This window comes from Meleagris gallopavo, chromosome 6 (genome assembly GCF_905368555.1).
Source record: "Meleagris gallopavo chromosome 6, MGAL_WU_HG_1.1, whole genome shotgun sequence".
Taxonomy (NCBI): domain Eukaryota; kingdom Metazoa; phylum Chordata; class Aves; order Galliformes; family Phasianidae; genus Meleagris; species Meleagris gallopavo.
Window position 1 is genome coordinate 16,445,533 of NC_139409.1, and position 23,820 is coordinate 16,469,352.

At 38.1% G+C, this 23,820-nt stretch overlaps 1 protein-coding gene across 1 annotated transcript in view; it reads right to left on the minus strand.

Annotated features, from left to right (window-relative positions):
- GPR158 (G protein-coupled receptor 158) overlaps nucleotides 1-23,820 on the minus strand; it is a 181,876-nt gene that overhangs the window by 86,515 nt on the left and 71,541 nt on the right. The window contains exons 3-4 of the mRNA XM_085227228.1: nucleotides 21,294-21,396; nucleotides 16,242-16,459 (exon numbers count right to left, since the gene is read on the minus strand). Of these exons, the coding sequence (XP_085083354.1) occupies nucleotides 16,242-16,459; nucleotides 21,294-21,396 (321 nt within the window). The remainder of the gene's footprint in view (nucleotides 1-16,241; nucleotides 16,460-21,293; nucleotides 21,397-23,820) is intronic.

Sequence of the window (23,820 nt, forward strand, 5' to 3'; positions counted from 1 at the left end):
AGCAGCAAATACGCTCAACAAGTCATGGAAAAAAACTTTAAAGAAAGCAAATTAAAGAACGGAACCAAATGGCATTCCACAGCCTCCACCATTCACTCTCCACCTATGCCATCTGCACAATTAAAAACCTCCCACACATCAGGGCACTTCAGGACAAAGTCCAGGGGAATTTTCTTCCACTTGCATGTAACATCAGCTTCATTTCTTTTTATCTTCCTTATCAGTTGCTTATTTGTTTGTTTGGTTTGTTTCAAATTTGCCTTGTTGGCATTTATTCTGCTGTGTTGTTATTGTTTTTTTTATTTGTTTCTCTGGCTGTTCACCTTCTGTATAGTTTGTTTATTTGCTGTTTAGCTTGTTTGCTCATTTGCTGTGTTTACTTATTTGCATCAGAAAATTTGTCCATTTTTTCCCCATCTCAATGGTTGCATGTTGCTGACACATAAATTACACTGAAATGTATTTTACTTCTAGCATCATACTAATTTTTATACTTACCGTCAGTCATTTTCCACATTCTTTACGTTTGTTTGCTTTTTAATTGATATATTCATGATAAAAAAAAAGATGTTATTTTAAATTGAATGAGGTTGACTGAACTAGGAATCATCTGCAATCCAGCCTTCATCCAGCAATGGTGGAATCAAACAAGAAGGATGCAATTAAAATACTATGGCATGCATTATGATAAAGGTGAAAACTAGGTATGTATTGGCTTCTACCAGCTTTTTCATTGTGAGATGGAGTTTCTTAGAGAGCAGCTACCATCCTCAAATTCTGCAATGAACAATGAGACAATTCCAGCAAATCCAATGCAAGTTCTCAACCATGCGAGAAATCTAAGCAAATTGGTATCAGTTGTTTCATGTGAAGCTATCAAAAGAACCAGCTAGAAAAATGCAAGATTGAGTTAAGTACATGTTAGTAAATTCTAGCCAGCAACAAAGTAGTGTGAGGACATAGAGGCCCCTGGTTGGTCGGCTTCTCAACTTCTGAATCACTGTGTCATGTTAGATCTACACAGAAAAACACTACGTACAGTAATATGTTTTGCATCTGCATGTTAAATACCCCAAGAGGCGTTTGCAGAAAATCTGAGAGTGTGACTTGGGCAGAAGTGCAGGCTCATAACTGATGACATACCTCACATTACACAGCCCCTGCAGAATGGATTGGCTCTCCAGCTCCAAGAGGACAAGACAAGGAGTGTTGCTAGTTCTTGCGCTCAGGGATGTAGCTATGAACAGCTGAAATGCTACTGACCATTTGCCCCCCAGTGTCTACTCAGAATTACACAACCGATGATTTAAAGTAGTTAAAAAGTTAAAAATATTCACAAAACCAAGATCCATTCCAGGTCATGAACAGCACAGAGGTTAGTTATCACCCCTATGTGTGATTCAGGATTTGACTGCAACTCTGCAACCCAGGCTGCTCAGTCGTGCCAAGTGATGTCACGCCACATGACATAGCATGTCTCTTCTATAAACAAGTTCAAGAGTAGCTGCAATGAAACTGTCTTTGTAGGCTTCCCCTGGGAAGACAAGATCTAACAATGAGTCAAGGTCACTCCATGGCAGATACTTTCAGCTGGTCTATCAAGATGCTGCGATGGAGAGGAGACAGAGCCTGGGTCAAGGGCAGGAACAGCAAAGTCATGTTGCAGAGGTCTAAGCCAGCGAGAAGAGGGTCCTCCTGGATTGGGGGGGAGTCCAAACACAGGGACAGTCAGAGACATTTTTCCAATTCACCATTCTGAATTAGAAAGACCAGGATTAAAGGCTGGCACATTACTTCTGTTCTCCTGTGAAGCAAACATAGCTGTCCTTCTGGAGCAGTTCTTTTACAGAAAGCTTTACTCACTGTTTATTACAAAAACATAGCTACTTTTTAGCTTTCTCATATATCTTTTTCTCATTAATAAAAATAAACCAAACAAGCTGTTACAGAAAGCAAGCCATTCATCACAGTTTTGTGGTGTTCTGTGAAGCAATCAGGAGTGCAAAGCAGCTGATACAGAAGGATCCCAACAGTACCTTTAGCACAGAGTAACTCACAGAACTAATCGAAACCAGCAGAACCAGGGCTAAAACATGCTTTGAAAACTGAAGACTTGCACAGAAAAAGAAACCATGAAAGAGAAGGAGCATGGTCAAGTGGAATATATTAGATTCTTTTCATACACTTTTAGTAAAATAATGGGTAAAATCCCAACGTGTTATGGTAATATACAGCAGACCATGACCACTCAGTGCACAAAAAAATAACATGACTGAGGCTCAACTACTTCAGTGGCATGCAGATGATTAGCATGTAGATCATTCTGATTCCATTATGAGTGTGACATCTATAGCTTTATATGCTACAGCGTGTTTCCCCAGAGTTCAGAACTGGACTCAGTATTCTAGGAGCAGTCCCACAGAACAGAGAGGAGTAACAAACTTTATTTTGCCTCCTGGCTGTGCTTCTGCTTTCTGGTATATGGTTTTCCTGAATTGTGATGAGAGCTCACCACTGGCTCGTATTCCACTGGAACTGCCTGCTATTTTTCAGCCAGCCTACTTCTCAGGATAAAGACTTTTGAGATAAACATATGAACATGCATTTCTTAAGAAAATGATAAGAAGACAAGGCATAGATCACCACCAATCGCATTTCAAGACTGGGCTTCAGCTATTTTTTCTAGCTGACTGCTGCTTCCAAGCTTGGATCTGAAGAAGCTGGAACTGTATTGTTTGAAGCAATAAAAATGGAGTTTCGTTCTCTGTTCCAAGTAGGATCTGCATCTGCCTCATGAAGAAACTGCCAAAACGGAGGGAGGAAAACTGACATGATAACTACAAAGGCTGAGGCGCAAGTACCTATTCTAACTCATTGGAGACATCATTACAGAGTAGCATGAAAGGCAGATCAAATTTAGATGACAACACTTCAAACACAGTGTTTTAGTGCTACTGCACTTTTTGGTTTCCCAATCTTTCTCTAATGTAGGAAGTAACTATTCCTCAGTTCCATGTACACTATTGCTAGTCTATCTCTTAACTTAGAAATTTACTGCAGATGGTGAAACTAATGAGCCAGCGCATACCTCCTAGTTAGCACAGACCAGGCATTCCCAGCACTCCCTTCTGTTTCTCACTGACCAATATGTTCTAGCAGAGTACGTTTTCTTGAACAAAGCTGCAAAAAACATTGTTTTTTTGGTCAAGGGCTGCTCTATGCCTTTGAATTTGCTCAGTCTTCAGTCTACGTAGAGAACGTCAGTAATCTTTGAGATAAATAATAATTCCCTATCTCCAGATCTCAGAAAGTGACACAATTTCTACAGCGATTCACATTAGTAAAGTCCTCTGTGCCTCTTGGGTATAGCTAGAGGGTCATGAACAAATGCTTAACAATTATTGGCAAAAGGGAAATTAAAAAACAAACAAACAAAAAAGCATAACTGGCCAAGTTGCATCAATTGTAACAAAGCAAAAAGGTAAAATAATGGATAAAAAGGCATAAAAGATACTGCATTACAATTCTTGGCAGAATAAGTAATGCAGAAAATGCAGCAGCCACAATTAGCACTGAATTTCTAAATGTCAGGGTACAAAGTCAGTCAACAAAGTAAGCAGGAAAGTAAACTATTGTTTTTTATTTCCTTTGTGATAAATTCAAGGAATGATTAGAACTGCTACTCAGTAAAAGGGAATTTTCAATTGCCTTAACGAGTCTCATTTCATTATTGCTGACTGTCTTATAAAATTCAAGCAACTCATTCACAAGTAACTGCAGAAAATGCTTTTCACTTCAAGGTAGAAATGGCTGCATCTCTTTTGAAAATTTCTTTGCAAAATATTCAGCGTGAAATTCTTTACACACTGACAGACACTTCTTAGGACAATTGTTCTCTTTGAGAAATAGTCTCCTAATAGAATATGGATTACAAATACAGTAAATATCACAGCAAAGGCCAAATTTCCAAAGATAGGCCCACAGTTACATTTTTCCACTTAAGCTGTATTGGCAAGTTGTCAGAATCTTCTGGCATTTGCAGTTTTGTGCAATATTCCTAAATTAAATAAATACAATCCTCATGTTTTTTCACTACGCTTTAAAAAATACTTATGCAGAGGTCATTTTTTTTTTTCATATTACTAGTTATAGCTGAACCCAAATAGATCATAATTATTAAATTTACTTTTTACTTGGAAGAAAAAAAAAACAAGAAAAGCAAAAGGTCAAGCAGCTATCAATCAGAAACCAATTTCATTAAAAGTGCACAAGATGTCAGGCAACCAAGAAATGCCCAAATACTTTATTTTCCAATTCATGTGGTCCTTGTTCCTTTTTGTTATATGAGTAATTAAATCTGCTATGATATATCATGATGAAGAGAAATTGTTCTGCATTTTGAAGCATAAAATCTGCTGCATATAAGTAGCAGTGGACCATCTATAGTATAGATAACTTGAAAAAGTATTATTCAGTGGAAAATAACTTTTAAAGTGAAAATAATTAATGTCCCTGGGACATCTTTGTTATAAGACCAGGAATTCCTTCAGCTTAGATCAGCATACCTTGGTCTCATCAAAGCATAATGAATCTGCAGAAAAAGGAAAATCAGTGAGGAGGTAAATAACGTTCAATTTCTGTTTCAGTTTATTTACATCCTTATTAGTAATTTAAAAGTTGAAAATGTAAGATAATGATCATCAAAGTCCTGGATGACTAAATAGCCTGCATTAAATTAATTCAAAAATGAAGATAAAGGAAGACAAAATGAAATCGTGCTCTTCAAGAATACAATTCACATTAGTATTGATACTAATGTGACACATTGATACAGCAAGAGACCAATAGAATATATAAAAATCTGATGGATTACACTAGCAGGAGGTAAGGCTCAGTGTGTATATGTTCACCTAATTCAGTTTAGAAATAGCTTTGGAACACATAAATTATGTTTCAGCTTTTTTACTCAACATGGCATTACCTATTATAGGAGACACCACCACAGCTCATATAAATCTATATAAATGGTCTATATAAATGGTAGCTCAATCATGGGAAGAAGTAGTTTATGGCAAATGACAGGAGAAGAAACACCCTGACTGCAAAGCTCAAAACTCTTAATATCTCTGAGAAAACAAACTGAGAATGATGTAATAAAAGTTAAAATAAATTTAATAAAGAGAAAAAAAGCTCATTATTCACATGACTGAGAAGGCAAATGAACTGCAGATGAAGATCATTATACTAATTTAAAATTAAAAAACAAACAAACAAAGAAACCCTCACAATTCTGAAGGCTTCAAATCCAATGCCAGTTTATTCACTTTCCCTTTATGAGAACCAAATGACCAAACCGCTCCAAACTTACAGTATATGACTGGATTTGAGAAATGTAGACCTCCCAAATGGTGACATTTTTCATCTCTTCAAAATTTATTATAGTAAAAGACTTCTTACTAAAAAGCTGAGATCAGGGGTTATATATTTTCATGAAAATAAAAGCACACTTACCCTTGAAGGAAAAATTGCTGTATGTATACAGGTGGGTTAGGGGTCCTTTCCAACTCAAGCCATTCTATGATTCTATAATTCTATATAGTTTCATTACTCTTCCTACCACTGTGTGGCAGAAAGACTCAGCCTCACGTCACCCTTAAATTATTGTAGGCTCTGCACGAGAAGGTAAGAAAGACTGTCTTTCATCCACAACATTAGAGTTTAGAATGGACAACAGATGGGAAAGGACAGATGGGAAGAACAACGGAACAACAAGGCAACAGTGCTTATTGTAATGAGCAGCCAGTACTCCTTGCCTATCAGTGCTCCAATCATAGTACCATACTTTGTAAGCCCCTGAATCTGAACACATGACGTGTAGAGCAGCGAATGCTCTCATGAAGTCCCTGCCAGGCATGGGGAAAGCATGAGGGATAAAGGAGGAGCGTTTGAAAAATGTGGCAAGATGATGATGGAGGATGGTTTTGGCATTTCTGCATCAAATAAAGGGCATGAGTAGAGAGGGAAAAGCTCACGGGGGATCTTGAAAACAAAAAGCTCATGTACGCTGCCCACAGAGTTATACAATGAGGAAAATGCAAAGCGGCAGGACAGAAACTTGCATCATAATGAACAGATAAAAGCAGGCCATGACTGCATTTGCCAAGGCCAGTTGAAAGGACACTGCAGTATCTAAGGCACAAGAAAGCAAGCTGAGGCAAGGATCCGAGCTCTGTGGGCTGACAGAAGACACATACATACACGGGAACTCAGAAGGAGCTCAGTTAAGACCTAGACATAGCTGGAGGCAAAGTGAGTCCAGCAAGATGCTGGGTAACAAGGAGGTTGCTACAGTAACTAAGGAAGCAGTACCTGGGACATCTTTGAGGGAACTGGGAGGAAATAAAGGTTTCTTCTCAATTATCCTGATACTGATGAGAAGCTATGAGAAGTAATGACGAACAGAATAAAGAACAGGCATATGCTTTAGTCTGAATGATCTGTGGTGGTTACAGTTAAATATAGTCTCCAAACCTCTGCCCTGTCTATTGGCCAAAGGCACGGATGCTCAGGGAATCCCTTACAGAATCTTCTTCCAGAGACAAAAACCTCATGAAGTCTGTAATTGCCACTACTAAACTTTCAAGACTTGCAGGTTGAAAAGTCCCTCCACTACAAGACTTGCTCATACTTGGAATAGTTCTTCTGAGCCTATACTTTGGTGTAGGTTCTAACAAAAAGAAGTCCTAGCTCAGACAGAAGTCTGCACTTGGAAAGGAGGCATGCCAGAATCTTTGTACATGTCACTATGGACTTTGCTATTGCTACTTATTGAACAAGAAACGTTCACAGCAGCGTATAACTCCAAGACAAATAGCAGGATAAATAAATAATATCACAGTTACTCTGCTGACATAACAGGAAGTCTACTCCCAACAAATCCATAAATGTCTGTTCACAAGTCCAAATGAAATTTCAGGTAAATGCAACTACCCTGAAGTTATTCCATCAAAGAATCAGTGGCAAAAGCTTATCCTTGTGTGACAGTCCATCCAGTTTACTCAGATTCCCTGAGAGGGACACATATGCAAGAGTCATCAAGAACCAAAGACAGATGAATAAAAGACCTAGCAATTTGCTCCGTCTGGTTTAATTTCTAGCTCCAAAACTGCTTTGGCATAATCTCATGATATAATTTTTGTTATTGCTGGGAAATACATTCTGAAATCCAAGGATTCAATGATAGTTATTTTACATTTACTTTAAAAGTGAAATCGTTACATAATACAATTAAACTTAAATTAGCATTCAAGGCTACTACATCCTTGTCTCCCTCCCCATCTTCCCAGCCAGCATGCTGCTATGGAAGTGCTCTTAACAGCTCCATTGACTTTAACAGCGGATATCGATGCTGCAGAGCTTTGTGGAACATTGGTGGAACAGAAAGCAACAAGGACTCTCAGACTGCAAGGTTCTGAACAGCAAGACATTAAGTCTACGAAGCTATAGGTCAGGGATCGCTCAGAAAACTAAAGTGGAGCAAATGTGTCATACCCTACTGCCAATTCCTGCCATTTCAAAGGCAGCATACTGCCCTACTGCCCTGTAATCTTTCCATGCTTTCTGGATGGCCCCTGAGATGTACGGTTCACCTTGTGGAGACAAAAACTGGCTTAATGTGAAGAGATAAAGAGGAGATTGAGGGTTTGGGATCATTAGAGCTTTTTTTTTTTTTAATAAAAAAGTATTTTTTAAGATCTACGTTGTTCATTAGAGTAGACCCTGCTTGCTGTGATAGAACAAGGGGCAACAGGCAAAAACTGCAACACAGGAAACTCTGTACAAACATGAGAAAGAAGTTCTTTACTGTGAGGATGACAGAGCACCGGAATACGCTGCCCAGAGAGCTTGTGGAGTCTCCTTCTCTGGAAATACTCAAAACCTACCTGGATGCATTTCTGAACTGCCTGGACATGTTCCTACTGGAAGGAACCTGCTTTACCAGAGGGGTTGGACTTCATAATCCCACGAGGTCCCGTCCAACGCCTGCAATTCTGTGATTTTGTGGTGAGCATTGCTCTTCTCATTATCTTCCTTAGGAGAAAGGATTGGAAACAATCAATACTTTTTATATAAAGATCTTCATTTTCTTCACGTCAGTGTGACCTGGAGCCTTCTGTGCATGAAGTGGAAATAGGTGCATTTTTCTATTCACAAACACTTAATTCCCCTAAATCATGTATTAGAATGCAAATAGATACAGATGTGAAACCTTTGTCCTTTTGAAGTGAATGACACAACACTCGACAAACAGGGCAATAACAACCGCTGCAGCCATGCCTGCCAACAAGCACTGTCTTTGGGAGCTTCAGCAGGCAGTACATCCTTTCTGATTTTCAACTAACACAGGCTAACACAGGCTAGCAGCCTGCACACTTATCTTTTCAATATGGCATTCTGCAATTATTTATGTGAGAGTTAAAAAAGGTACGGCATCCCTACAGGCATATCTTAACTATGCAGAAAAATAGGAAAGGACATTTTATGATTTCTGTTTTATGAATAAAGGATATGAGAATTCCACTAAAAGCCATAGCTATTTTGAAAATAACATCATCAATGCCTTTAAAGCTGAATACCTCAAGACAATAAACTTCCCTGAGAAATCACAAGAAAGTACGTATTCACTCGAGGATGTGATAAAGAAAAGATGCATAAAGCACTGCATAGAGCTTGTATGTGCTGAGAACTGTCAGATATGCCCACCAGCACAGCATGCAAAGGCAGCTGCTCTGACTGCAGAACATCTTTTCCCTCTATCAAGTTTACATTTGAGCAGAAATGTCAGAAATTGGTGTCTAGGGAGAAAAAAGCAGAATGTGCACCAAAGATGAAAGGCATCCAGGCAAAAGTACATCAAGATGCCACTGTAGAGTTAAAAAAGAGGAAGGATTGGTTGATTTACATTAGAGAAAAAGGTATGTTTGCAAAGCCAGCATGCTTTAATATTTAAAGATGTATCACACATCAATAGCTTGTGATTATCTCACTCTGAATTACTGCATCCTTTCATAATTGCAGTAAGGGGAAAAAGAAATTCTTGATTTCTCAGGAAGGGGAATTACAGCATTCATTTATATGTTCTCTTTCCATCTACATGGCATTTCATGCAGTGTTTAAAAGGGCATGTTTAAGACCTATCTTCATGGTTTTTAAGTCATATTTAGCAGAACATTTAAATGGATTTACGCTGAAGAAAAAATAGGAATGGGAAAGCAGTAACATGAAATCTAGTCCTCCTGAACTCCAATCACTGGAAATCTGTATCCAACAAAGAGTAAAAACAACATAATGGACAGTCAGTTGCTGTTATGTGCCACAGCTCCCCCATGAGAGATAAAATTATTGAGCTTGTTGATTATTAGCTATGTGGTCTTGTTAACTGCAAGTTTTCATTTGATCAGCACTCCATCTATGCTGCACATTTTTTTTCTCCTCCCATTAAAAGTACTTTTTTAAAATTTATTCTTTAAGTCCGCATAAATGGGAAACAAAAAATCATACATTAAAAAGTGCTTTAATTATAAACTTCTACTATTTGGGAGCGGACATAGTTTTGAATGGGGCAGAGTCCTTCATTTCAATGTGATCTACAGCTGTCCTTTATCATTAATGCCACATAACAATATCATTCCAAACTGCTGTTTTGAATAAACAATTTTATATTATTTTTAAGATCCAAACTAATCTTCCCAAATGTGCTGGCTGCGGCAATTTTATGCTCGATTTATACCCACTTACATGTTAGGAATGTAGAAAGAACAGAACTAGAAAAGGTTTCCTCCCGAATGCCCACAGCTCCCCTGTCCACACAGAAACCAGCAGCGCAGCAGCGAATGGCAAGGACAGATTATGGCAGCTTGTCTTCAGTGTATCTTCTCCGAGGCCTTTCGTACTGATCTGAATGAGAGTTGGCAGCAAAGACCCAGTGTGAGCCAGGGCCAGCAAGTGTAACATTCTCAGCTCTCCTCCATGCCCAGGGCTGAAGCAGCAGTTACTCTCTGCCACTCCAGGACTGAGGTCAGCCTCTCTGTTCTCTTTGCCAGTAGAGGTTCTTCGCAGTTTTAAAGGCAACGACAGTAGCTGTATTCTACCTCACAGCCCCGTGTTTGAGCAGACATGCCACTACACAAAGGTCAGTTATTTTCTTTCAGATACTTTTGAAGACAGTTTGACAGCTGATGAACACTTTTTCTTCTTTCTCTAGTCCAGTACTTTTGGAAGAACTTGATTATGAGGAAGCTGGCTTCCTCTCCAAGGCTTTAGTAGATCTTTAGCCCTTGAAATCCTACTCTAACCTTGAAATAGAAGAATTGCTTAAGCATTTTGTTTCTTCCTTGTGCTGTCTAGCTCTGCTGCCCTCACATTGCATTTAATCAGTACTGCAGATGGTCACTCCCTTTTTGAGCTCCTCGCTGGTTCACATAACTCACATTGATGAATTTTCCTACTTTGTTGATAATTTTTCTTTTAAAATCACTGTTCAGCTTCTCAGTTTTGAGAATTTTTGTTTTAACATCAGCAATTTCTGTCCTTGTCTATCCAGCTATTTTTGTTAGGTTCGCCTTATACATTTTATACCTAATTTTAGTAGCAATCTTTGCATTATCCAGTCAATAACAACAGCATAGCACACAACACTACTGCTCATCTTGAGTTGATTTGTTTATTGTTAAAATTTGGAGAATGTTTTGTACCTCTGTACACAGCCACATAGATCTGAGTCCACAGAGCTGAAATGTTCTCAAGATCCCCTAAGACAGTCTATGAAAGCCTTTTGAAAATCAAAGAAATAAGGGGAGCCTATTAGCTTATACACACCTCTCCAATTGCTAGCACACTTTTCTAATCTATCCAAAGTACTGAAAGCCTCAGTTAAGCCTGTTCCTTGTTCTGTATCCACTGTCGCTTTATGCCCCTTAGCATCATACTGCAGACTCCTCAATGTCTCCCCAGCTGTGGCATTCAGCAAGATCATCCTGTTGGGGCACTCAGATAACAGTTCAATGTTCCCACTGTTGAGGAAAAATCTCTTTCTCCCATGCTCCACTGCACAAATCCCTCAGTGTCATTAAGCTGCTGTTGTCAGGTGCCACCAGCATTTCTGATGGGATTTGATCAGTCTTCATCTCCTGGGAGTTTTTCAGCCTCTTACAGCTTGTGTTAATGTCATAATCAGGCTTTTCAGCTTTCACTACTGTTTGCCATTGTGGTTGTCTAGAATAGTTAAAGATTTCTCTAAAGTGATCTGCATATTTGCTTTCCTTTCTGTATTAGCTGTGAATGTTATCCTCATTTTTGGCTTTGTTTGGCACATTTCTTCCATTTACTCCCCTGCTGAAATGCTTTGTCTTTTCCCACTATAGCAGCAGCATCTGCTTTATCTCTTATATTTTTCATGTTTCTCTGTCTTTCACAAAATGCTTTTCATTAGTGGTTTAGTTTCTGCTATTCCCTTTGTGCCTTCATTCTTTTTTTTTTTTTTTTTTTTAACCACTTTGGAGTTCTCCCTCTTAGTTTTTTTTTTCTCTCTGCAAAGGGACACATTTCCTATTTGTTCTTTCTCCATTTATGAGTCTTGCAGTTTAGTAACACTGCTGCTGAGCTAATCTCAGCACTGCTGAGTCACTTTCACCCGTGTTTGACAAAGCCTCAAATGAATTCTTCAGCACCAATCAAAATTTTCTCCTAGTATCTTACTGTAGTTCTATTTTGTACTGTTTGCCAGTTCTGGCTAACACTTCAAGTCACTAATTTCACTTACAGGTTGGCAATACAAGATTTTGGTCAATGCTGCCAGTGATAGCTTGCATAACTATGGCTTGGAGAAGTGCCTTAAATCTTAATTTGTCCCTTGTCTACTTTGTTTTGCCATCTACCACACGCAACCATGCAAGTTTATTTGTGTAACTACAATGATTTCAAGATTAGAAATGAAGTCTAACTTGACGACTATTTTTTTGACAAAAAAATGACTTTCTGACTCAGAGTGCAGCGTCCCCCATCTGAGGGCATTACTAAATATAGAGAACAGCAGAAGGTCCTTCCTGCTCTGTCCTCCCATTTACAACAATAAGCAGTATGGATTTCCAGAACCAGATGTTTCTCCAAACCCACTGTTATTAAATAACCAACATGATTCCTGCTAAACTCTTTTTGGATTGATTTCTACTTTGGAGTCCATTATACTCTGTGCCAATGTGTGACATAAAGCAATTATAAATTGTGTAAAGTGTCCACTTTACTTTTTTTAACCTCTTGAAAGATATGTTGAACTCAGTGTAGTTATATCTTAGAACAGTGACTATATGCTTACACATCACCATCCCCCCATCTTAAATGACTCTAAACCACATCTGCTGCACTGTTTTTTCCTCTATCCTCCCTCATACCTACAAGTGCAGCTCACCAAGCCCCTTGAGATCATCATTTTTAAGAGCTTTTGTCAGTGGACCTGGGAAAAAGTACTCTCATCCTTAATAATAATCCACCTTCGTAGAGTTATAAATACATTCAAAAGGAAATCACATTCTCACAGAAGTCTACATCCCACACCTACTCACGAATCTAATAGCTCTGTTCTTTAGTAACATTTCTATTAATTTCTCAGTGTGCAAGTTGGACCTACTGATCTGTAGCTCTTGCCATCATTACTGACAGTCTCTTTAAGCGCAGATGTCACATTTCCTGTCTTCCATTCCTCCTCTACTACCATTGCTGTATATGCAGTGGCTTAGTCCACAGTAAGTATTTCAGCAGTTTTGTAGGAGTTTTTTTGGAACTCTAAGGAGAACAATCTGTGTGACCTACAGTAGAGTACTGGCTTTAGCAGGTAGGCTGAACTTGATGGTCTCCCAAGGTCCCTTCCATCTCCTGCAGTTCTGTGATTCTGTGACAATTCAGAAAATCTTTAAGAAGAGACTGAAGTTCTTCCAGCACTGGCTGACTTCTAGAAGCCGTGGTCATCATCATGCTGATTTGTACCATTCATTTGGTACAAATCCTCCAGTCACAGAACCACTTTGATTGTAGATCATAATTTTTACACCCTCAGTCACTAATAAAGATCATGTCAGAATGAAAACTGTATCTTCATATTCTGTCAATAATGCTTTGGAAGTAATTGTTGAAATCATCTCTGTTCTCAGTGCTGTGATCTTTTACCAACCGCTGATCCTTTAGTAACTGTTTTAGACCTAGCATATATTCCATGCTCTTGATGAAACAAAGTCGATGAGTGACTCTTCCACAGCAGTTTCCGCTATGAGTACCTTTCAGTCTTCATACGTGTAACCACTATGATCTGAGTAGTCGAGGAATTTCTTCTTTTTTCTGAAATACTTATAACCTGCATCTGCTCTTCCAGATATGTCAATTCCTCCATTGCAGTCTGAATAGTCCTTGTGGACTTCTATTCTTTCTGTGAATTGCAGTTGCCAGGGATGTTTTTTCTCAACCTGCTTTTTGCCAATAAACTTAAACTTAGCTTTTAAAAATGAACATTTACCACAAACTCCCATGAAGTACAAGCATTGAGTAATGTTCTTTTGCATACTTTTACTGGAGTGGTAGCCTGGTTCGTTTTCCTTTTTACTGACCATATTTTACTGATCAACTGCTATACAAAAACACAACATATCTACACCCAATTCATTACAGCATTGGGGGTTAATTTAGTATTTTTAAATTCTGATCACTTTTTTGCAGTTTTAAAGATTTTAAATATTATTTCCTAATATGATAGCATGTATAGTTCCTATATTAAAAATACCTTTTTCTAATTATTTGAATATTATAGTGCTACCTATTTAAATACTGTGAGAGATAACTGCTTTTCTGTCACCCACCCAGCACGAGCTGTTTAACATAGTAATTCAATCACATACAGATATATGAACCAAATTACGGTTTTTAATTTGTAACTAATAGATAGAAGTTCTCAAAATGCACATACTTTGAATACTTTGATAGCTTTTCTTTCATGACTTTTCTCCCTTGGTAAAGAATACACACAGTTACCAGTGTTTATGCCAATTTTCTGTCATTATCAAATGCAACCAGCAGTTTTCTTACATAAATACTTATTGTTCTCAGTATATCTGCCCTTCATAAAGCTACCCATTTCATGTTAATCACACAATATTTTTTTTCTTTTTAAAATCATGTTGTACCAACAAGATAAAGAACATACATGGAATCCAAGAGAAGAAAAACCTCAGATGACTGACATGAAAAGCAGTGAAACATCTATTTTTCAATTTCTATTTCTTGAAAACATTGATCAAGCAAGAAAGGACTTTTAATCATATTACTTTTTGTCTTCTTTGTCTTTTCTATGTGAGATACCCATTTAGAGCAAAGTCAACTCTCTTCGAATATAGCAAAATAATAATTGAATCCATCCCTGTCCAACTGCATGAAATTCAGTGTCTCAATGACGATACTTTTCTTTCTGGGGAAAAACAATAACAAATATTCTGTTTTATGCCTGAATCACATGTTCAAATGTCATGATAAATCTTTCAAGGTAACAGGTATTCTGGAAAAAAAAAAAAAGTAGGCTTATGTTTTTTTTGTAACTACTGAAAAGTTCTTTAGAAACAAGGAGAGGTGTGTGTATGCTTCTTGGTTTATGTTGGTACTAAATGTTCAGAGATCCTGTCCGGTTCTTTACTCATATCTTACTTTGGATGAATGGCTGATTGCCACAAAACTAAAAATGTACCTTTCCTAATCAGTAGATTTTGTGAAATAGAAGATTTCTGTGTGTGCTTAATAAATATTTATTATTTAAAAGTAGAGAACATATGCAGGAAACCACATCTAAATACTCATCTGAAAGAGTAAGAACATGTCTAATTTCATTCATAAATTTCTTATAAAACAATCAGTACGTTGTTGAGAAAAGAAATCAAGACAAACTTGCAGGAGCTGAAGATGAAGTAATCTACTGTTTTCACTTTGCAGAACTAGAGAGAAAAGTCTTAATCACAAGAAACACTTCTTTCTTCACGATGTTTATTTTACACAGCCAATAAAAGCAAGTAACATTACTATGAGGACTAAAATGTCTTAGAATTGGAGATAAATTCTTCTACTAAGTTAACATTAGGCAACTAAATAACTGCCTACAAAACACTTTTCATAATGAAAAGCTTTATAAATACAGTTAAGTCAGTAATTTGAATCACTTGATGCAACTTCATTAAATGTAAAGAATCAGAGAAAAGAACAGAAAAAAAAAAAAAGAATGTCACTGTTCATTTTGTGATTTCCTGCCAGGATATTAAAGTCTTTCAAAATGAACCACACATTTGTAACACAGACAGTGTAGGATTAGGAAGACTGTGGGATCAAGTGTTCCAAAAACCAAAATGGAAATGCTTATCTAGTTATGGAAAATGGATGCTATTAATTTCAACAATACAGCATATTGTGTGCACACCTACGTCTTCCAAATGTAGGTAGTGAACATGTGCCAGCTTCCATTCATTTCTTCTTAGTAAATTGAAAGTTTCATAGAATATTCTGCATTTACTGAGGCAACAGTGAGATTGCATGAGATATTACATATAAATATAATTTTGAATGAGATAAAAGCAGAAAGTTCATTAGACTAGTAGATACTACAGAAGTGTAGTATCCACAGTTTACAGATTCTCCTTAATACATCCATTCTTTAGAAAAAAACACTACACAATCAAGTTTAAACTCCCTTGGATCTAGAATTATTTAGAGATTTCTCTTGGATGCAATTACTGTGCAGCTAGTGTCATGAATATATTGAGACCAGACATCCTTCCCAGCAGTGGTAAAATAAAACAGCCAGACACTTTCAGCATCCAGAGACTACAAATCCCATGTACCTCCTTGGTACTTGCATTATTGGTCTGACTTTCCAAAATGACTTCAAACATGATAGGTTTCCTTGATATTTACTGACCATCTATAAACATATGGAGACAACTGGGAGACAACTTCTCAGCATTTTTTCAAAAATTACATTTAGTTTCCTCCATGCTTACAACAACAGAGTCCTGTTTAGAAATCTCATCTTCTGAAAAACAGTTGTAATCCTTACCCAAGAAGTTGATAGTCCTCCAAATGAGAAGCTGTACACCTAACATAAATGAGCCTGTACCACACAGTGAGCAGGAAGATGAAAGTAAAACAAAGCTGCTTACCTTTGCCTTGCGAAAATGGTAGACTACCAGCATGCTTATGAAGTCCAGCAGCATACAGAGCGTTTGGAATGAGATGATAGCAAGCCGTAAATACTTGTCCTCCTGTGCATAGCAGGGAGTATCATCTTTACAATTAGAACATCCTTGCCTGCAGGGCAGGCAGGTGTAGACTTCCTCCGACAAGTCCCCTCCAGAAAAGCGATTATCTGCATCCTTTCCTGAAAATATGAAGTGGGGAAGGGGAGGCAACTTTAATTGTACAGCATGTGCAGCTCATTCATACAGGAGCAAAACAATTCTCCGCTTGCTCGCCTTGCCTCCCTGTTCTCCTCTTTCATTAAAGAAATAAAGTAGTTTGCCAGGGCTGCTTTTGTCATTTCACCTCCTTTGTCGCATTCAGGAAACACAGATCAATTCAGACAGGGGGGAAAGTGGGTTTATTAAATGCATTCCCATTGTATTTAAGATGGGCAAAATTTGCAGAGGACATTCTTTGAAGGACAGTTCTGAATGGGAGAAAATTACATCAAAGATTTAGGAACAAGGACACAATTTTACACAGGCACATGAAAAACAGATCCATTAACTACCTAATGTTTACAGTACAAGCTCTGATCTTATTTGAGATTGTTTCTGAATTTCATAAAGACACTCTCTAGTGAAATAATTAGCTTCAAATCAAACAAAACCCCTCTTAATTAACATTTATTCAGCAAACTGATGTACGATTGCAATATTCTGTGCTCAGATCAAAACCAGCATATTTACACTATATAAATGTATAAATGCATAATTTTCCACAGTTCCAGAAACACACTAGAAAACCTTGAAATCCAACTGGCAATTTAATATCCTGTTTGTGAAAATCAATTGCTCCTGAGCTGACATCTGACCCATCAAAGCACACCCACCAACAGAGCATACAAGAGCAATCCTTCTCTTCCTGATCTGTAAAAACTTGCCTGTAAAACCCTACATGACTGCTTACACTGCGGGAAACTGATAGAAGAAAAAGGTGAAGGAAAGGGGAAAAAAACAAAACAATGTTAAATAAGAAAGCAAGCAGAACTTGCTGAAAATTCTTAATATAAACAAGACACATTTTGGAGCTTCAAAGAATGTGACTTAGAGAATCAGAGAATATGGCTGAAGGCAAATAAATGGTGTTCTAGAAACCATGATAGTTCCTCTTGTTTTGCACAAGGCTAGAGAATTGTTCCAACATTTTTGATCAAAACTCTCCTCCTCCAGCAGTGAAGGTAGTAAATCCCAAATTATCTAGTCTTAATTCAAGAGACAGAGTATTTCAGTGACATTTCACATATGCACATTGGTGTATGAAACTCTCTTCAGACTTCTAACTTCAAACATTTGAAATTGAAGGTTATTTACAAGGGTAATTACTTCTTCTCTTCTAAATGTATGTATGAATGTGCAGGAACACACATCTTCTGTCAGGCAAAGATTCAGAAGGGCACAAAGCAGCCATATACCCCAGTCTGCCTGTTTGATGTGCTGTTCCAGCAGTCCTGTCCTCCTTGCTTTTAGAGAAAGATTCTTCTCTTGCAGATCCTGCAGAGAGAACAGGCTGATATTTATTTTTATGAAGACAGTGGATTTCTCTTTGGAGAAGCTGAACTGGAAAGCTCTCCTGGGAATGGGGCATAGCATTGTTTGACACATTAAGTCCCATATTCAGACACAAGAGGTGTACAAGCACCTTTTTCTCAGCAGATTCCATATTCAATAAAGCAAGAGCTGAGGGGAATCTCTTCAGTATGTTGGCAAAGTATTGTTAAAGAATGCAATTTTAGGTTGAATAAAGCACCACAGTTCTACTAAGGATATTCCAATGCAAAAGGGATTAACCTGTGAGGCAGAAAACTAAGTGCTTTGGAGGTGACTGCTACGAAAATGTTAAAACATATGTATTCACAAATTAATCTATCTATACTAATACTTCTTCCTCAAAGTGAGCCATTAGGAGAAAGTGCATAATCATGTACTCAAGCAATTATAGGTTAATGCAACTTGTATAATTTTTGAGATATCTTTTTCTAAAATCAGTTTCTGATAAAATTGAGTCACAAACCCTATGTGAATATGGCTGGAAAATCTGTTATGGTCATAAAGTTTATGTTCTTTATTTCTTAAAAGTTCAACCTTGAAAGCTGATCAAAAAAGACGCTAGAAATACAGCAATAACTCCGTGCCCTGTTAGTACCAAGGGTCCTCATTAACCAGTTCAACAGAAAAGAGAGAGGTTTTACATATTTTGGCACTGCCAGTTCTGAAGCCCAAACTCAGCTTTGGGAGGAAAACAGCTCTCCTACCTGACTTCCTCTTTGGTACAAATTTCAATCCCTGCTCCATACATAGTTCTGGAGCCTGCAGCCTGAGATGTGCAACCTCCCGGGGAGCAGCAAAACTGTACTCTTTAAGTTAGAAAAGCAGAATCTTTCCTACTGAGGACATTGTTTATGCAACATTGCATCTGAGTGTTCAGGTATCCAGCTGAGTTTGCTGAGGAGGCAGATGAGCAATCTTTGAAGCCTGCCCGCTGAGCAAACTGCACAGCCTGTCAAACATCCCTGCAAAGCCATTTTGTACTGCTGTCTTTCAAACTCAGCCCAAGCACTCATTTGGACCTAAAGAAAACCTTGTTTAAAACTTAAAACTCTGTCACTTCAGGCACGACGTACAACTGCAGTTAAACATATTTTGTTGCAGAATCCCAACATCACTGAAGAATGCTTCCATTTAAAATACAACACACCAAATTCAATTTTTCAATTCATGGAATTACAAAAGTGATCAGTTTTCCTACCTACTTACCTATTTACATCTTACTTTGTGACCTGCAAAACTCTCCTGCCTCTTGATTCTAATCTTCCAGGAATATTTCCTAAACCATTAACATTTCTACTCAGTTTCATCTCTCTCATCAGACCTCACCAACCTAATCCCACACAAAGATCATCAGGTCAGACAGTTTCTGTCAAAATTACTTGTAGCATTCATGTCTAGAATCCCTGCATTAGTATCAGTTTGAATCTCCAAATATATCATTCCGCCATTTTAACCATTTTTCTTTTCACAGAATGCATTTGGATGACAGGGCTAAGTTCCCTTGAACGAGTTTTTTCTGCCATTACTCCACAGTTACTTCCACAAGCAGTCTTACTGCTCATGTTCTGAAATCATCTATAGAGCCTGTAAACAAAGCTGCATCTAGTTGAATTAAAAGCAGTTCTTTATTAATGACCTTTCCTAACCTCTTGCCCATGTTAACTCACAGAAACACATGACCAAATCAAAGAAGTCCCAGATCATCTAACTCTAAGTCCTTAAATATCAGCGAATGCAAACACTTCTATGAGAAAATTTCAATACAAGATATTTAAAAGCAGAATTTCTGATCTAAGTTAGCCATGTAGGCTCCTCCTTCCATCACACACAGACAAAAGCAGTTATTTGCCTGAAGAGTTAATTTCTCCATCTAAAGACAAGCTTCCAAAGCAGCAGGAATACCCTCCAGGGGAGCCATGCTCTCCCTGCTGACTACAGTGGAAACCAAGATGACTAACACATGTCATGCATCTGTACTTTATACAGTCCATATAAGATAAAAATCCCATCCCTTATGATCAGTGCTGTTATCATCGCTAGCCTTATTATTTTTGTGCATTTTTTGTCATTTGGTATGATAAAAAACTAAAAATGATTTTTCTCATATGCTCATTTGAAGAGTTAAATCCCAATTCTATCATAACTCGCTGCAGCACAGGAGCAACCAAGCATCATTCTTACACTACTAAAAGATTCATACAGATCCAAGAGAAAAAAACACTACCAGAAAGGTGACTTCTACAACATTCCACAATATGAAAAGAGAAACAAATGCTCATCAGGTAAATTGCTGAATAAACACTGTGCTATTCATGCAACATATATTTACAGGAGATCAGATATAGGCTGTTAGGGGTGAGATATCTTGGCCAATTTATACCCAAACCAAATCAGATCAATAAAAATGGGTCTGACACAGAATGAATACATTTCTGGACTCGTAACATGAAATTTGAAAGCTTTCCAAATGTTAAAAAGCTACCTGCCTTTCACCTAAAATCACTTTTGAAATAAGAAAGCATAACTTGTGGCAGGAACTTAGAAACGTTATTTGCAGCTCTTAAGTTCACATGACATAAAATATTTAACCCAATTATCAGGTGCACTGTAACATGCAGCAAAGAATCTGGGAAGGGGATTCATTAGCAAAGTAGGAGGCAAAGTAGGATGCCCCATTACACCTTCAAGCAATACCTTTACGCTTGTGACCGCAGTATGAACTGTACTAGTATAACTGCAACAATTTTAGCACAGCGATTATATCTGGGTGGTCATACTTTCATATGATGAAAGTAATAGACAGCACCTTTAGTGATGCTTGTTTACATGTTTTCTCTGAGTATCAACTCAGTCCTGTTTCCTTACTTCCCTTAGCTCAGTTTAAGTATCAAACACTGCGCTTTCAGCGTAGGCTGCATGTCTTCCATACCAAACCACCAGTCAGACTCTCAGAGCTGACCCAGCTCTAATTCCCCATTTGTAAGAATTAGAGCTTGAATGTGCTCCTTTGGATTCTCCTTTGAACATGAAATAAAATTAATAAAACAATTAAAGCACTTGCAAAGCCAGAGGCCAGAGCATTCCAGCTTACCCTAACAAAGGAGAAAATTGCTAGATTAAATTTTTCAATACTTTTGCTTGAACATAGATGCCAGAAATCTTTACTTCCCTATAGCAAGACTTCTTTTCATATTTTTAAATTTATTTACAAATCAAATATTCTTAAAGTTTGTATGTTTTACAGGATCCTCAAGAGTATCACAAATGACAAACCAAAGAGCTAGAACTCCTTAAGTGATTATATAATCCAAGAGTTGCAAACCACTGGGATTTCACTGTATAACCCTGACTAGGATAAAAAGGAGCCCTGTATTATTAATGCTCTCTGCTTTTTTTTTTCCTAACTGAAGCAAAGGCACTTACTCTGAAAGCTGTTCACTGAAAAGATGTTGGGATGATAGAATCCCTCCTTGCAAATACATTTGTAGGCTCCAAGCACAAATCCAAGACCTTTAATTGGCAAGCACTGTGAGAAAAGAAAAAAGAAAAGTAATGCAAATGATCATACAATGATATACTCAGATGTACATTCAAGCATAAGAAAAACATTACAAGATACAGTAAGTAGACTTCAAAGAGGTGCCCCTACCAGTCTTACAATATTTTCACTGTGACTTTTCCCATGGCTATATATCACTCCACTTTTCTCCTTGCAGTTAATTACTATCAAACAGCACAGTTTTAAAACAACGTTTTCCATGACAGTTCAAATAAGTGCCAAATAGACTTCTGTCCATGTGAAGCGGGACACAGTTACCAGGCTACATCCACAGTACAGTTGACCACAGGCCTATAAATAAGTCCCAGTCCCAAATTCCCTCTCAAACATGTGCTGAACCAGCCTCTGGAAGACAGGGGACACATCCATCCCAAGCAGTGTCTGCAGAGCACAGCTCTGAGCACACTAAGCTGCAACTGTCCTGGCCTCCAAACCCCCACAAGCAGAGCAGAGGGGGTTCAGAGGGCTGGGGGCATCTCACACAAGATGAAGGAGTGTGGATAGCTGTGGCCACCCTACTAATCTTCCGCAGGCAGCAAGATAGGCTGGGATCAGGGCAGACCTCCTGACTGGCAACCATAAATTGGTGGAGATTTACAGAGTTGTAACAAAGACAGCAAATGGTTAAACAAAATGGCTGTGGCCTAAACCTGATCAAGGTCAATGACAGCAAACAGGTGGGAGTGGGAGCCACACACTTCTGAGCTCTCTTGCCCCTTTTCAAGGACATAACATATGAAACAAGTTTTGCTTTAACTCAGATTCATTTTTGCTAATTCCAACGTGAAGACCAACACAACAAATTTATGACAGTGACAGAACATCTACTGTCAGATCATTTCCATACAAGAAATAGGCTGTGACCCGCACAAAGGAAAGGGTTTGGCAGTAATGAAAGCAGAAATGCTGGCAAAAATGATTTCTCCCCAGTAAAATGCATATATCATTTTACCAGATCAAAGTAGGCTATCGTGCTAGATACTCGTCCCATCAGTACAGGTACCAATTTGCTGTTGTGAAAAGGAAGTACATAGTGATATTTCCTCAAGGAAAAACTGAATGATCTAAGGAAAGCACCTTCTGCCCTCTCAATTCTGCCCGCAGTTTCACTTGTTTGCATCTGACTGTGACTTAAGGGTATATTTAAATCTCTGCCTGCCTGTGGCTGGGAGGAAGGTGCAGAAGGCAGGGCTGAGTAAAAGAAGATCTGAGTTTTGAAACTCAAAGGCAAACTAAGAGAGTACTTAAGGAAAAGTCAAATATTTGTCTTGACTTTCAGCTTTGTGACATAATCCTGCCCAACAATGAGAAAGCCACCTGGCTTTTCTTGCCCTCAAGTGCGCAGAGCCATCTCTTTCCAGATGTGCTGTGCTTGGCACTGTGCATCAGTGCGGACCGGCGGTGCTACTGCGAAACAAGGTCAGCAGGAAACCAGCATGCACAAACACCAAAAATTCATTCAGCCTTTGTAAACATGAAAGCGGGAAAAAAAGCAAAGAGAAGGCCCAAATCATTTTTTTTTCTCACTTCATCTATTGCAGAAAAAAGAGACTGTTGACAAGGGAGGGCTGGTGAAATCAAAATGCATAAATCCAGTGACAACAAAGCCTCTTTTAGCCAAGCACAAAAGAAGCAGCTAAAGAAGGAAAAAGAATGCGCGAATTCTGTCATCTCTACCACCTTTCAGTCATTGTGCTTCAGGAAATGTATTTCAGGGGAAAATTCTGTTCTTGCTGTCTGGCTTCTTCCTTTATAACATGGAGGTACACGTTGCTGCAGAAAGAAATGCATTTTCTTTCTGAAGCCAACAAAGAAAAGAGCAAGCTTCAGCTGGATCCTGCAAACACCACAACACCCCCAGGACCACAGCCACAATACATTCTCACTGCACAAAACCTTCACATAAAAATGTGTCACAAACTCATGAATCTGCTCCGTATTAAAATGAACACTTTTTACTGATGACCCTTTTACATACATCCAATATTCATACCAACAGCAGTTCATAACTTTTGTTTTATTGTTCCTAACCAGTACAGAACTTGAAAATGAACTGAATATTTCAAAAGCTGCTATCTTCTTTGATGTCAGCTATTATGCCAGTTACTGGCAGCTGTAGTGTACAACTTAAGAAGCATTGGTCAAAATCTACTTCTTGCAGTCCATATAATCCCATGAAAGGCACAAAAGACATCAGAAGATCAATCTGTTGAAAGGAAAGGAGGAAAGAAAGTGAGCCTGGATCCCTGCAGAAAGCAGTAAGTTTCACACTGTACTCAGAGACTACTAACATTGAATGGAAATTACAGTTTATTCGTTGTTTTGTTTTGTTGTTGTGTTGTTTGTTGTTGTTGTTGTTGTTTTTTAAAGAAATTGCAGCAGCAAGGCAGG